At 37.3% G+C, this 16,709-nt stretch overlaps 1 protein-coding gene across 3 annotated transcripts in view; it reads left to right on the top strand.

The window, feature by feature from the left end:
• The window catches only part of LOC126831682 (uncharacterized), a 99,360-nt gene that overhangs the window by 16,468 nt on the left and 66,183 nt on the right, over positions 1–16,709 (top strand). The window contains exon 2 of one of the 3 annotated variants that reach the window (XM_050562314.2): positions 2,531–2,594. In XM_050562314.2, coding sequence (XP_050418271.2) covers positions 2,531–2,594 — 64 coding nt within the window. Of the gene's footprint in view, positions 1–2,530; positions 2,595–9,661; positions 9,905–15,138; positions 15,467–16,709 lie in introns of those variants that run through there. The other 2 variants (XM_056103214.1, XM_050562315.2) reach the window with 2 other exon arrangements.

Raw genomic sequence — 16,709 nt, 5'->3', positions numbered from 1 at the left:
CTTGGTTGTGCGTAGACGTCTTAAGCAGTAGGAGGAACCGAAGCACATGGAGGAGAGCTTTGGAAGTTGTACCACGCCACTATACTCATTGATAGAGTGGGAGAGAAATGCGGTTTAACCTCCACTTGACACAAACTAGGTCATTTCATTTCGGGACTAACATATGACTCAATTCCATTTCAATAATTCGCTTGTACGTAAGGGTCTTTAGCAGTGGGAGGAGACCGGAGGACCCGGAGAAACCCACAAAGTTGGACACGTGACTTACTCCTTGATAGACCTTGTGATTTAAAGTGCATGCATTAGCCCACTCGACCACCCACCACCCTGAATATGTGTGTAATGTTTGAGAAACTTGTTGGAATGATGCCATTACGATCTGAGCTGATATTTTAATGAATAACAGGTCGGGCCACGCCTAAATCATTGTCTTCTGATGGAATGAGAAACAGATTCTTTTAGTAAATTATCACCCATTTAATCTCTTGTAGAAGTTCAGCATACCAGATAATTATATAATGAAGATGATTGTTGTCTGTTTTCTTGATTTTACTAAGATAATCCTAATGATTTAGACAGAATTATCTCCATATACTATTGATTTAGTACATTTTGTATAATATACTATTCAAAAAAAGTAGGGGATATTTGATTTTGGGGGCATAATACTAAAATATGCAAATGACTACGAAAAAAGTCACTATAGAACCTAACAGAAGAAACATTTCCAGTTACATGTAATGCACCAATAGCTACCACATGGAATGCAGGTGATGCTTGGGATCATCATGGGGGTCCAACCCAAGATTTGCACGACTCTGACTTTGAATGTTACAGTCATTGTGGCATTGAATTCCAGGGTGGAAACATCAGTTTAATTGTTTTAGTGACCAGAAAACAAATTTTGATATGCGTCGGCTTACCCAAAATGAAAGGTTACGTGCCCTTGGCATGCTACAGATCGGCACAACACAGGCGGTTGTGGCGCGGACGATGAATGTTTCTCAGTCTGTCATAAGCAGGCTATGGTCCAGATACCGTGATACACAATCTGTACAGGACAGACCACGCTCAGGTCGACCAAGGGCGACAACTCAAGCCCAGGATCGATTTATCCGTACCTTGGCCTTGAGAAATCGTGTCATCACAGCAAATCAGATCAGCGCTCGTCTTCAAACAGACACTGGTGTGAGAGTGAGTGGCCAGACGATTTGGAATCAACTGCATAGGGGTCACCTTCGCGCCCGACGTCCTCGCGTGATCCCTTGTTTGAGAGATCATCACATTCAGGCAAGACGTCGTTGGTGTAGGGATCGTCAACACTGGGATAATCGACGCTGGAGCAATGTGATGTTTTCAGATGAGTCAAGGTTCACTGTTGATTTTTTGGACAGACGTAGGAGGGTGTGGCGTCGTCGAAACGAGCGCTTCCAAGACGTTAACGTCATCAGACATGATCGATTTGGGGGTGGTTCTGTTATGGTGTGGGGAGGCATCACTGTTGCTGGAAGAACGGCTTTACATGTTGTTGCAGGGCGTGTTACAGGCCAGTACTACCGGGACAACATCTTGGCAGTCCATGTTGTGCCGTTCGCACGACGTCATGGCCGCCGTTTCATCTTCCAGGATGACAACGCAAGATGTCACAGGGCCAGGATCGTTACAGGTTACCTCCAACAACAGAACATCACCACATTACCTTGGCCAGCACTGAGTCCCGACCTCTCCCCCATCGAGCATGTCTGGGACATGCTTGGACAGAGGTTACGTCAATGTCAACAACGTCCTGCCAATGTCCAAGAACAGGAATGGGACAATCTGGAGCAAAATGACCTTAGACGTCTCATTAGGAGTATGCCACGTCGGATCAATGCTTGTTTGGCAAACAGAGGAGGATTTACCCGTTACTGACTTGGTTGTGATGCTGTGGTAACTTTGCTGTTTGACCCCGGGTATCATTTTACCCTTATAATGGTCAGTCTGTGCCTTACTTAGTCTAACGATCATTTGGAATAAATCGATGAATGTGAACTTCATTTCATTTTGTCATTTCTTTCTTCGTCAGTTTCATTAGGTGACTTTAATAACACTTAAAAATCAAATATCCCCTACTTTTTTTGAATAGTATAGAAAGGCTATAAAGTTTAAAGTTTATAAATGAGAGAGAGAGAGAGAGTCCACTGGGCACAAAGGAGGTCATGTCCGCCTATGGGGAAACATAAATACATGTATGATACAATTTTATTTCAATAATAATCTAGCGCTTAGGAGTATTTAACAACAGTGGACAGAGACCAGAGGACCCAGAGAAAATCCACGAGATTGGGCAGGCGACCCTAACTCCTTGTCGAGAACAATGTTCACTAAACACAAACTACAGAGAGAAAGTGGGAGAGAAATGGGGTTTAACGTCCACTCGACACAGGATAGTTTATGTTTCAATTTTATTTCAATAATTCGCGGGTGGGGAGTTAACCAATTTTTGTTAAACTGATGTTTTGGTACATTTTTCATTTTGTCTTTTTTCCAGGTTGAGTTTAAGACATCGTAGGTCAAAGGTCGTGGTAGTCTACGATGGAAGAACCTGGCCAGTGGTGAGTTTCTTTCCTTTCTTAACAAAAAAACAAAACAACAGAACATGATTTTAGTTTTTCTAGACAAAAGATTGGACACCATAACCAACTGGTATATGAGAATTTTCAAATCTGTCCCAAAATATCAATTATAAAATTGTGCGGTAAAAAAAAGTGGCAGGCGTCTGTGGGATTGTGCCTGACAAAGAATGGATATTGTGCCTGGCATTGTCTTTTTTCACCGTGATTCTTTTTTTTTTTTCACCGAAAGAAATCATTTTTTGCCACATCTGACACAATCAACACTATTTTCAAGTAGAATTTTGCAGTCTGAGCATTATTCGAGTCTTGTAATAGCTGATCAGTTCAAACATATTTTGTGTATGTTTTTTAATTGCCAAATTCTACTTGCAAATAGTGTTGACCCATAGAGACCCACTCCTAAAGGAACTACTGCAGATACACCCTAGGATGCCGCTGGGATTCCTTATATGGGTGTTTAATAAGTTACGGCTGCCTACTGGATATATTACATGTATAATATGGTCTTCAAATCAGGGCTCTGAATCCATTTGAAACGAACAGGCGATAATTGGGTCAAAAGCGGCCCCAGTAAGAAATAGGGTAATTAAGCTCCCATTGCCTTTAATATAACCAGACTTAAAAAAAAAAAAATTCTTGGAAATTTTTATGTAGAAATGGGTAATATATGATTGTGGTTTTGATTCCCTGGTTGTGCATGTCAAGGAGTAGAGTTGCCCGTCCTACCTCGTGGGTTTTCTCCGGGTCCTTCGTTTTCCTCCCACTGCTAAAGACCCCTATGCATAAGCGAATTATAGAAATAAAGTTAAAACATATGTTAGTCCCGATATGACCTAGTATGACACGAGTGGACGAGTGACGTTAAATCTCGTCTCTCTCTCTCTCTCTCTCTCTCTCTCTCTGTGCTAATCTGCACAGTATTACTTAATTCAGTATTGGGTCGAAATTCACCCTATGCAATAAGAAAGTACATCAAATGTATGTTGAACACTAATGAATAAAATTGCGTCGCATTTTAATTAAAACAAATAATTCAAAACATTCCGCACTCCAGATATTTCCGCGTAAAACCATAAAAAGAATGTAACGTCATGAAGCCATCACGAACATTTTACTGACTTTTTAAACCATTGTGTCAATTCCACTTGACTCTTGATAACATTTGTTTTTCTTTGACCAGCCGAGGCGGACGTCATGAAACAAATTCACACGTTCTTCTCAAAGATGTCGTACAAATAAAGTGACCAACCTAAGTCAACTTACATTCCTCCAACATCAACTTTACTTGGGTTGAAAGTCGACAAGATTTGAAGTTGCTTTTACAGTCTTAAGGCTAATCTGTTGACAAGAGTTTTACTCCCCAAAAAACAGCCAATGTCAATTTTAAATTGTGTGTTAAAAATAATCTTATAAAGATTGTATCAGTTTTAAACTTCTTTGTCTTAGTTTGTTGATCAGAGCAGACGGACATCAAAAGCATTTAGAAGGATTTAAACAACTTTTTGTCCAATAAAAAGACGAAGTTTTGTTTATTTTTTGATTTTTTAGAATGGTAAAGCTTTTCTAAAAAAATGTATCTGAAAGCAGGCTATGTGAAATTGTTTATGGTTATTTTTTTAAAAGATTAAAACGTTTTTAAAACAAGTACAGATGTATGAACCAGGAAACAAGTTTGACATCATCATAGCCATCTTTCAGGGTTTGGGTGGCCAAATGGTTAACATGTGCGCGTTGCATCATAAGGTCTGTCATTGAGGCAAGTGGCAGGGTTTTGATTCCCCACTTGTACTTGACATGGAGTAGGGTCGCCTGTACAACCTCATGGGTTTTCTCCGGGTACTCTGGTTTCCTCCCACTGCTACAAGACCCCTGCTACAAGCGATTGATTAGAATACAACTGATTTTTATGTACTTTTCCACCAAAGTTAGGTACCGGTATATCTAATTCTCAACCTTTCTGATCGATGCTTAGCGCCTAGGAGATCATTGACATCGTTTATATAAAATTCAGTGTAGAGAGTGATAGGGTTATAATATTATGAATGGCTCTGTTTATAATTATTTGTGCTTATGACGTTCCTTATCCATAACTTACCCCAAATTACTGGGAATTTTTGAAAATTTTCCTAATGAACCATACTGTACATCAGGGGCTGGCCAAGTTTTTGTTGAGTGAATATTAAACTCTGTTTATCTCCCTTTAGATAGGTTAACTGAGGATGGACAAATGTGAGATTGAACCCATGACTTGCATAGATGACAAACATGTAAAACAGAGTTGCTTATTAATAAAGTTACTTTGACATGGAGCAATGCCTTTAGGGACGAACATATGCTTCAATATTTTTTCAGTAATAATAATTCACTTGCGAGGAGGGGTCTTTAGCAGTGGGAGGAAACCAGAGGATCTGGAGAAAACCCATGTGGTTGGACAGGCAACCTTACTTCTCGTCATGTACAAGCTTAGGCAACGAAACCACAATACTTGAGAATCACGAGAAAACACACAAAACTTGACTCAATGACAAACCTTATGATCTAAAAAACACCAGGTGGACCATTAGACCCTCTGTATGTTTTTTTTTTTTTTAGAATAAATAAATAAAATAATATCATTTACAATGTTATATTTAAAAAAATAGATAAATGAAAAAAAAAAAACAACCCAAAACTCCTATAATTTTTTTTTTTTTAGAATAAATAGAATATACAAAATAATATTTAACAATGTTATATTACAAAAAATAAATAAATAAATAAATAATAATTTTTTATTTTTTTTTTAGAATAAATGAAATATAGAAAAAGATATCATTGTTATATTAGAAAATAGATAAAAAAAAGAAAACCCTCCTATGTCTTTGTCATTCTGTTTGAATGAATAGTTCACAGTAAAAAAAATCTGACAGTATATTTTGTATCGACTTTCTATTTTGATGTGGAGATAGCGAAAAATAAAATTAAAAGGAGTAAAGAAAAGAAAGTCCCTATTCATATATTTCTTTCAAGCTTGGAAGAAATGATAAATAACATCACTTTTTACTGCAAATTTTTAAATTATTTAAAAAAATATTAAAATAAAAAACATCAAACCTTTGGTTTAAACATATTTTGTTACTATAAAGTAAAAGGATTGGAAAAAAGTTACTTAAAGTAAGAAATAATATCTGAGGAATATTTCAATGAGTCCAAAAATCTTGAATTTAGAATGGCCAAGTCTTTAACTCAATATCATCCACAGTCTTCGACATTGCAAACATGAATTATTTGTCAATTTAAATCAACATTGATGTTGCTATCTTACCGTGAGTAGATGGGCTTCTGATATCCAATATTTAAGACACAATGAAAGTTTTATCATTGACACACGAATCATGTGCCAGAATGCATGAGAGCGCCATTTGTAATGAGCGACTCGATGATCGAGGCTAAACATATCCCACAAGGGAAGACTACTGGAGTACACTCTAATAACCAGACGCGAAAGACTGCCATTACATTTGCACTCTTCCCCGAACAAACTGATTAGAAATTACACGAAAAAAAAAAAGAAACTGTAGAATGTAAATCATTTTCTATTCATGATTCATATTACATTACATGTATATATATGTGAGAGAGAGAGAGAGAGAGAGAGAGAGAGGGTTTAACGTCCACTCAACACAAACTAGATCATTTCGGGACTAACATATGGTTCAATTTTATTTCAATAATTTGCTTGCGCATAGGAGTCTTTAGCAGTGGTAGGAAACCGGAGGACCCGGAGAAAACCCACGAGGTTGGACAGGAGACCCCTTCTCCTAGTCACGTACAACCAGGGAATCGAAACCACGCCATCTGACTCAATGATAGACCTTTTTGTGTCCATTGCTACATGCCAAAGAATGGGGATTTAGCTACTCTACTAACCCTTTCTTTATCCAGGTTCCTTAACAATTTTTTGAGAAAAGTGATATAGTTCATACAATTAGTGTGGAGGTCGGGAGACGGAGGGCCTGACAGGGACAGCTGTCTAGTCATTCGGATGGGACAAAAACCCAAGGTCTCATTTATACAATGGCGTACACGTAAAAGATCTCTTGCCAATTGGAATTTGATATAAGAGTAGGCCATAGTGTTGCTGTTCGGGCAAAATTTCCCTCATAGCACACTGTACGGCATATACCCATCTTTATTATCCCAGTCGGAGCAGAACAGTAGGATGTTAAACCTCATTTCATTTCACTTCATTTCAAATACTGCTTTCTAGAACACCTCAGATCACTTGATTCACATGAATTAATAGCTCCTCTTGCCTGTGCCATAGTTATTCACATTAGGGATGGTCCAAGTGTGACAGGGTTGAATCATTGTAATATATCAACTTGTGTTTTTTATTGATATTATTAATACATGTCTGGCACTAAGTTGAAAATGTCAGGTACTATTTCATTAGTGTTGACATTTTGTCAGGTACATGTACATGTAAAATTGTTATTTCCAGGCCTAGATATAAGTAAAACAAATCTTATTAATATACACCTGTATTATGAAACCATGCATGTCCTGTGATATATATGCTTGATCGATCACGTTAAACCTGAAAATATTGTTAATTTTTTTTTTTTTTTAAAGTTGAGTGTTGTTGAGAAAGAAAGTTGCAGGTCTAACAACCAATGGGCCATTTTACGCCCAGTTTTTAATTTATGTTAAAGGGTGTACTGCTCTATTCTTTGGAACCTTAAATGGGTCTAAAAGTAAACATTAAAGAAACATTATGGGAGATTAGATAAAGAACTGACAGTTCTCACTATAATAATTAAAAACTAGATAATGTAATGGGAATATGCTGAAATTTCAGTCAAATTGATCCACTCTGAACCGAGAATAAAGAGATTGAAATTTTCGGTTTGCCTCGATCATCAGTACTAAAGTCGGTAGGATAAAAAACATAGTCTTGATTATTCATTTCATGATTAAATCATGAATGGAAGTCGAGCAGCAAATCGAATCATAAGAGTTGATTATGGTTTTGATAAGTTAATTAATGTCCAATTAATAAATTAGAAAACATTTCAGGCCTAAAGGAAGACTTGCAATAGGCAGATTTAGCTCTTGCATAATGTATGTTTAAAATGGACGAAAATGGGTCTAAATTAATGCACATATTAATGTCAAGTAAAGATTTGTCTGATTCTTTTCAATTATTCTCAGATTCTTGATCATATGATTAGATTATAGTCTGGATTATATTATAGATTATATTTCGGGACTAACACATGGTTCAATTTTATTTCAATATTTCGCTCCCGCGTAGGGGTCTTTAGCAGTGGGAGGGAACTGGAGGACCCGGAGAAAACCCACGAGGTTGGACATTAAAACCTTGTGGGTTTTCTCCGGGTCCTCCGGTTTCCTCCCACTGCTTAAGACCCCTACGCGCGAACGAAAATATTGAAATAAAATTGAACCATGTGTTAGTCCCAAAATGACCTAGTTTGTGTCTTGGACATTAAACTCTCTCTCTCTAAATATTGAATATCAGGATCCCATATCTTAAGAGGAAGATAACAAGATTAAAATTAAATTCAAATGCATGTTTTTAATTTTAAATTTAGCCCCTTTAAAGATATGTCGCTTGAGAAATATGTAACTGGTACAACACACCCTTGATCGCGGCTGTTAAAAGGTGTGCAGTGGATGATTAATCACGACAGTCTGTATCAATATTAATCAATATTGTATTCTATGGCCGACTTGCTGTATTCTATGGTCGACCTGAATCATATCTTCCCCAAAAATATGTTTATGATTTATTAATTTTATGAAATATTTGAAATAAACTTCATGGGGTGCCTGTCGCACACACACGCACCGAAAGTCATCTGTTTTTTTTTTCTTTGTTAGTAAATTGATCATTTATAACAATTTTGAGAGACAAAATGCCGTCTAACAATCAATGTGGATCACAGATTCGTTAAAGGCGCTGATCCCGATTTTCCATTTTTTGGACCATATCTAATTTATCAAATGTACTCAGATTGATTATTTAAAGTAGCGGAGTCCGTAACTCAATATCATCCAAAATCTTCGCCATTGAAAACACAAATTTTTTTGCAATTTAAATCGTCATTGGTGTTGTGATCTTACCTGGAAAAGATGGGCTTCTGATATCCAATATTTAAGACAAAATAAACATTTTACTATAGGTACACCATAATGCGTTTCAGCGCCATTTGTAACAAGGTGCTCAAAGAATGAGCTTAGACATATTCCACAAGTCATGTCAAATGGTGATATCATGTTCTTTTTTGGAGAGCCTGCGGAATAAATAATATCGGTGTTGACTGGAATAACCAGACGCTAGAAACTTCTGGTGTATTTTGCCGAACATAACTGATGCCAATTCACAGTAACACGGACACGATTGAATGTAAAACAGTTTATATAAATTCATATTACATTATTATATGTGTTGCGACCCATTTGTGCCAATTTCTAGGTCCAAAATATTAGCGATTAAGCTCCTTTAACTTTTAATGAAGAAAACAAAACAAAAATCATACTAAACTTTTGCTGTCTGTCTACAGTGACAGTAACTCCGCTTGAGAACAGACTTTAAGCTAGTTGACCGACATTTTAAGTCCTGAATTGGGGATTTTAGTCGAAAAGACTAAGTATATTTTGAGAATTTTGAGAAGTATAATATTCTGCTTTCATTTGATAAAATTGAAAAGGTATAATTAGTCTTTTTGTGTATAACAAAACAGTGTACTAATTGTTGGATATGGCGGCCAGTTAGGGTAGAGGTCTGTTCTGGAAGTAGAGGAGATAATCTGCTTAGATTCAATCGGAATCAAGAGCAGTCTGTTAAAAGATTTTACCAAACACTTATTATTGAAATAAAACTGAACAATATGTAAGTCCTGAAATGACTTAGTGGACTTAGACCCTCCCTCTCTCTCTCTCTCTCTCTCTCGCTCTCTCTCTCTCTATAAATATATAATAGTACAGCCAGTGAGGTGTTAAACCTACATCAAAGTTCTGTGTATGGTGTAACTTTACTGAATGGCTGTGGTGTTTTCATTGATCAATGAAAAGCTTAAGAGAGCTGCGAAATAACTGCAGCTTGTGAAATATGTCATGCATGGATGACAAATAGGGCAAGGTCAGGATAACTATAAGGGGTCACAAAGAACAAAGCACATGGGAATAACTGTTGGAGAGGATGCTGTACATGTCGAAGATCCTGAATTCACGGATAGGATTGAATTTCATAATTTAGTTTGTATTTCATTTCGAAAGTTTAAAGTGTGAGTATTTTTGTTATTTAAGTGGTTTTTTTCCCTAACATTCTTTAACTTTTTAACTGAGTTGTTTTCATTGATGTAAACTAATATGTCTATTCTATTTATAGACGTAAACATCATGGTGTTATAACATATCAATGAAAACTTGTTAACCAAGACTTAAATATTATAACACATCATGGTGTTACGACATCTTCAATGAAAACCATGATTTGGCATTAGATTTCACACTTCCAAGGCTAATTGATTTAAAAATAAAACATTGAACTACAAGTAGGCCCAACAACACAAAAATTGTATTAAATTTTTAAATACCGTAATTAGTTTAAATGGGTTATAGCTATAAAATAAAACCAAGAAATGGTAACCATATAAAAATTATCTAATTAATCAGATGAATATGCTTTTCAAATTGAATATGTAGCCTACGGAAAGAAATAATTTCAAACATTATTATAATTGCCAAGCATGATTATTGTCAATATTGTTTTATATATGATAATTGTTATGCTTAACAGATTTTATAGTATTTTTACATCAGTAAGACCACTAGAAGAAACCGTAAACAACTAATATTGGCATCGATCATGACCTGTTTTGTTTACATGCAAAGAGTTGTGTCCCTTAGTTCCATAGCTTTGCCGAGAATATTGAATATTTGTTTGAAAATGCAGTAGAAAACTATTACCGTGCAGTAGAGCGGCACATAAGGCCTTTTCATGGCACTCTACAGCGTCAAGCGCTAGAGATGACAGGTCTTGGCAACGTTTCGACATTGGTTCTGTCGTCTTTATCAAGCAAAGAATATTCTCATTCAGTTATTAAATAAATGCCGCTTAAGTCATATATATATATATATTAGTTATTTCTTCCAATATTGCAATATTGTTACAGTTTACTGTTCTTCCCAGAAAAAATATTACATTTTTTTAAAAAATTTTTTGGGCGGGGTGGATGGCCGAATGGTTAGCACGCGAGCACTGTATGACGAGGCCTGTCATTGAGTCAACTGGCGTGGTTTCGAATCCCCGGTTGTATGTGGCAAGGAGTAGGGTTGCCTGTCCAACCTCGTGGGTTTTCTCCGGGTCCTCCGTAAAGGCCCTTACACGTAAGCGAATTATTGAAATAAAAATTAACCATGCGTTAGTCCCGAAATGACATAGTCTGTGTCGAGTGGACATTAAACCCCATTTCTCTCTCTCTCTCTCACATTTTTTTTTACATAGATTATAATCCCCAAGCGAACAAACTCGACAAGATGGTATATAAAATAGCAGGCCTTGACATAAGGTTAAATAAGGGGATCAACGAATCGTTCTCCTGGTTTTTCAATGAGGTGATCAGTTTTATGATCGCCTCAAGACACAAGGAGATCAATTGATCTCCTAAAATGATCACCAATCGTGCAGTCCACCTGCCTTGATATGACGGAATAAATTTCCACGCTGCACACACTCGACACCGTCTGCAAGGTTAACAATTCCCTTGAAGGCGATACCTTTGACATATCTCCGACCGGCTTCAACACGTATCACTGACAGATGACTTGAACATATTTTGCACTGAAGTTTGGTTATATTACCGTCATTATCCAGTTGTAAAATTGTGAATTCGTTTTTAAAAGGCAACTTATTGAAAGTTTTCAGATGCACAGTTTAAGGCTTTTTCGTAGCCATATTTGGCGGACTTCGCAAAGTGTAAAAACGTGATATTTCATTGGCCATGTGTATTCCAGCTGGCCAATCAAACGCTTTATAACTTACGGGTCACTCTGACTTCGGCTCCGCGAAGCTCGTAGTTCTTGCGGAAAAACCTGATTGAGACCGAACCATGAATTTTTATACTATAGATATCTATGGATCGAACACGATTCGGCTAATTACTTTCAATCTTATGTACACGAAAATTGAATGCTGAATTTTGTTTTGAATAACACAGGAATTGATGTAAAATAAGGTGAACTATTCGTCACTATCCGTTCGCCTGCTGTTCATATCGTGATCGAAATTTTGATCCCCCTTATTTAGATTTTGGTGATCGGCAGGCGATCGACCGGTTCGATCTCCTCTTATGTCGAGGCCTGAAATAGAGTAGTTTTAATCCTCTACTTAATCCTTTGATCAACTCGTTATAGAAATAATCAGTCAAATGACATTAAAATTTGAAAATTTGGGATGGAGGTAAACGTATTAAGCCTCTCCTAAAGCTAATGTGTGTGAGATGACAAGCCGATATCCTCACAGTAAATATGCTATAAACACATGAATTTGAAGGAGCTGCAATGGCTCAGTGAGTAATGCACTGGCTCGCTAACCTGGAGGTCCAGGGTTTGATCCTGGTGTTGGCATTTTCCTGCGTGGTTTCCGTACGGAGTGTCTGGCAAGGAAAAGCATCCAGTTGTTTGCATGGAACTAAAAAAAATAGTCCTGTGTACATGTTGGCATGCTCGTTGGCATGCAATTGCTGTCCGGGCAAAATTCCCCTGTTTTCAAATCTGATCATAAATGATAGAAAATTAGTTTTATATCGGTGCAAATCTTAATCTGATTTGTCTGCCATCTATAAATCAGAAGACTGGAATTTGATTTAAGAAATTAAAGGACCAAAGAGGTCAAATATTTTGGATTCTTTTCTTCAATCGTAATTTTGAGAGCTAGACAAATATTGTTTTATTTATTTAATACATGTAAGTACTCAGTGTCCAGCAGTATGAGATTAAAGGGAAATAACTCCTCCTGTCTTGTTTATTTTATTTCACTTGACTATCTTTAATCAGTGTTAGCAGATACATTTAGCTAAACCCAACGCAAATTTGGAGCTGGTCGAAAAGACATTAATGTCAATATGGAAATGAAGATCGGTGATCTGGGGTTTTTTCCGTGTCTTGCCACTGCTTTATACCTCAACATTTGTCCCAAAATAACGTTTCTTCTTACAATATTAGTTGATTGCCTTGAAATAAAATAGAATATTTTCCTACTGGAGACAAAGAAATGAAATGAAATGGGGTTTAACGTCCTACTGTTCTGCTGCGAACTGGGCTAATGAAGACTGGCATACGCCATACAGTGTGCTATGAGGGAAATTTTGCCCAGACAGCAGCACTACGGCCTACTCTTATATCGAATTCCAACTGTCAAGGGATCTTTTACGTGCACACCAATGTGTACACAAGACCTCGGTTTTTCGTCCCATAAGAACGACTAGACAGCTGTCCTTGTCAGGCCCTCCGTCCTGCATCACTGACAAGGGGGAACCACGCCGGAAAATCTGGATGAACTTTCTCGGCCAATGCAGGGATTGAACACCTGACCTCCAGGCTAGCGAGCCAGCGTCTTACCCACATGATCCCCCTACTGGAGACAAATAAAACAGATAACATTACTCAAGTTTTAACTGATATGGAGCCATGGTGGCTCAGTGAGTAAGATGTTGACTCGTTAACCCGGAGGTTGCGTGTTCAATCCCATCCTTGGTCGAGAAAGTTCATCAGGAATTTCTGACATGGTTCCCCCCCTTTTCTGTGGTGCAGGACGGAGGGCCTGGCAAGGTTGAACGTGTAGTTGTAAAGATGGGACGAAAAACTGATGTCCCATGTACACATTAGCTTGCACATGTTTAGTTTTTGATTGTTTAATTTTTGTTAATGAAGCTGATTCTTTTAAACTTCGTTTTTTTATTTTTGAACTCTACTTGGTGTAGGTGTTCATCAGGTAATACCTCGACTGAGTTCAATATAGAGATTAGCCGGTTGATTTGTTGGATATAAACCTTTGAATAATAGCGCCTAACAGGCAGCTGTGTTTAATTATGTTCTCCTGATTTTGATTGTTTCTGTGTGTTTGAAATATATGTTTGTGATATGCGCTTAGAAACACTTCACGTGTAATGAAGCGCTATATAAATCGAACAATAATAATAAAAGATCCCTTGACAGTTGGAAATCGACATAAGAGTACAGTTGCTGTCCAGGCACAATTTCCCTGATAGAACACTGTATGCCATATGCCCGTCTTCATTAGCCCAGTTGGAGCAGAACAGTAAGACATTAAACACCATTTGTTTCATTTAATTGATACTCGATATCAAATTATTGAAATAAAAATTGTACCATATATTTAGTCCCGAAATGAATTAGTTTTTGTGGAGTGGATGTTAATACCTCTCTCTTGTCTGGAGAAGACATATACTTAAATTAATCTTTTAACTCATTTTTATATTTTTTTTTTTTTCTCTATTGTAAATTATTGTGTGTGTGTTATTTAATTTATTAGCTATATCTTTAGTATTATTATATTTTCTAGAAGGGCAGGATGTTAGAAAGTCTATTATAGCCTACTCTTCAACCCTTCTTAAATAAAGTCATTATTATCTCTCTCTCTCTCTCTCTCTCTCTCTCTCTCTCTCTCTCTCGGGGGGGGGGGGGGTGGGTGGGTGGATGGCCGAATGGTTAGCAAGTGTGCGCTGTATAGGCCTGTCATTGAGTCAACTGGCGTGGTTTCGAATCCCCGGTAGTACTTGACAAGGAGTAGGGTCGAACCTCGTGGGTTTTCTCTGGGTTCTCCGATTTCCTCCCACTGCTAAAGACCCCTACGCGCAAGTGAATTATTAAAATAAAAAATTTAAAAAACATGTGTTAGTCCCGAAATGACCTAGTTTGTGTCGAGTGGACGTTAAACCCCATCTCACCCGCTCTCGCGTTCTCTCTCTCTCTCTCTCTCTTTCTCTCTCTCTGGAGAAGACCTAGTTTGTGTCTTATTATAGTGTGTCTCGGCTTGAATCAAATGTTGGCAAGACTGTAAACATTTTGTTTATTTGAAAAAAATGTAAAACAAATGTTGTAACGACAACAAAATGAAATGGGTGAAGATTTAAGCGACTTAACCGAGTGTAGGAAAACAAATAAACATCTTCCTTGGTCGCCAAACTTTGTTTATTCTCACTTTGAATTTTTTGAATATCCTTCTCTTTTTATTTTTTAAAATGCGTCATCAATATCAGACCAAAATTCTGTGATTCTTTCATGTACATGATGTTGATTTGTAGACATTTAATGACAGTTGTCACGGTTACGAAAGAGGCATTGACTTAACACAGGGAATAAAACCTTAAACAAAGTTTTCGCATCGATTTTCAAACTTTGCATGTCTGCCTTTTCGAAAAAAAAAATTAACTCAAATCCTTTAACATATTGTAAGTTTGAGAGTTAGCAGGAGTGTCAGAATATTATACGATGTACGATAAACACGTAGCAAGAGGCTTAGCGAGTGTTTCATCCATTTTGTTGACAACATTTTGTAGTTTAAAACCATTCGTGTATGGAACTTTCTGAATACACAAGTTTATATACATCATATTATTGTGTATGGAACTTTCTGAATACACTCGCATGTTATTTGCCGTATAACACCAGAAGGATAAGCATCTCAAGTTTTCCGTACTTGTAAAACAAGTCTACTAACTTCCAGTGCGTATTATGGATATAAATATAAAAGACGAGCAATGATAGGATATAAAATGGCTGCTCGTAAGTTTAGTGTGGTTCTACACAAAGGGCCAGCAGAGGTTTGTATTTTGTTTTAATCAATTTAATTAATTACAAAATGCCGGTAATTGAAGGGAGTCACAGTGATTCAGTGAGTAAGGTTCTGGATCACTAATATGGATTCCATGTCGGCCGTATATTCTGGTCATGACCGACGGCTATGGAAAATGACTGAAATTAGATCTGACCCATTGCCAGAAACATAGTATATTTTTCAAAACCCAATTTTCAAACATGGCTACGATTGGTGTCCCCCATGTAACTAAAAGATTCTATGGCCTGTACAGAATAATGCACACGTATATAGAGAGAGAAATGGGGTTTAACGTCTACTCGACACAATCTAGGTCATTTCGGGACTAACATATGGTTTAATTTTATTTACATAATTCGCTTGCACGTAGGGTTCTTTAGCAGTGGGAGGAATTAAACCGGGGGCCCCGGAGAAAACCCACGAGGTTGGACAGGCGACCCAACTCCTTGTCACGTACAACCGGGGATTCGAAAACACGCCAGTCGACTCAATGACAGACTTTATGATACAGCGCGCGCACGCTAACCATTCAGCCATCCAACCCCCCCCCACACACACACGTATAGAAGCAACATAGTCACATGATTGGTGTTGTATACATAGTCGTCAAGAGAATATACTGAGTGTTGTGTTGATAATTAATGATGAATGTCTGGTACAGTAGAACAATAAAAGTTCAATGTTATGTGAGAATCTTATCAAGTCACTAAGATCTCGGGTTCAATCCTGGTGTCGGCCGAGAAACTTCCGCAGGATTTTCTAGCACGGAGCAAGAAGGAGGGCCTGGAAAGAGAAAAATGGGATGAAAAATGGAGATCTCATGCATTGATGAGCACGTTAATAAACCCTTGGCAGTTGTAATTTGATGAAGTGGAAACGTCGCTGTCATGACCAAGATACCCACAGTCATAGTATACTGCATGGTGTACTGGCCCCAAGTTCATAAAGCATTCTCAGACTTAAGATAAGAATTTACTCAACTTTCAATCACTGTTTATGAGAAACTTCTTTGATCCAGAAACACAAAACTTTAGTTTCTTATTGATGTATTTGATACATTAAAACGACAAAAGTTTTATAAAAGGGCTATATTTTAGTTAAAATAAGGCGAATAATTTTGAGTAAATTCTTAACTTCAGTCTGAGAATGCTTTGTGAACTCGGGGCTAGTATGTCCATCTTCTGTTGACCAGTTGGTGCAGAAATGTAGGACGTTAAATTCCATTTCAT

Source organism: Patella vulgata, chromosome 9 (genome assembly GCF_932274485.2).
Source record: "Patella vulgata chromosome 9, xgPatVulg1.2, whole genome shotgun sequence".
NCBI lineage: Eukaryota > Metazoa > Mollusca > Gastropoda > Patellidae > Patella > Patella vulgata.
The sequence above is the reverse complement of the archived record's forward strand: the minus strand, read 5'-3'. Positions and strand labels throughout refer to the sequence as shown.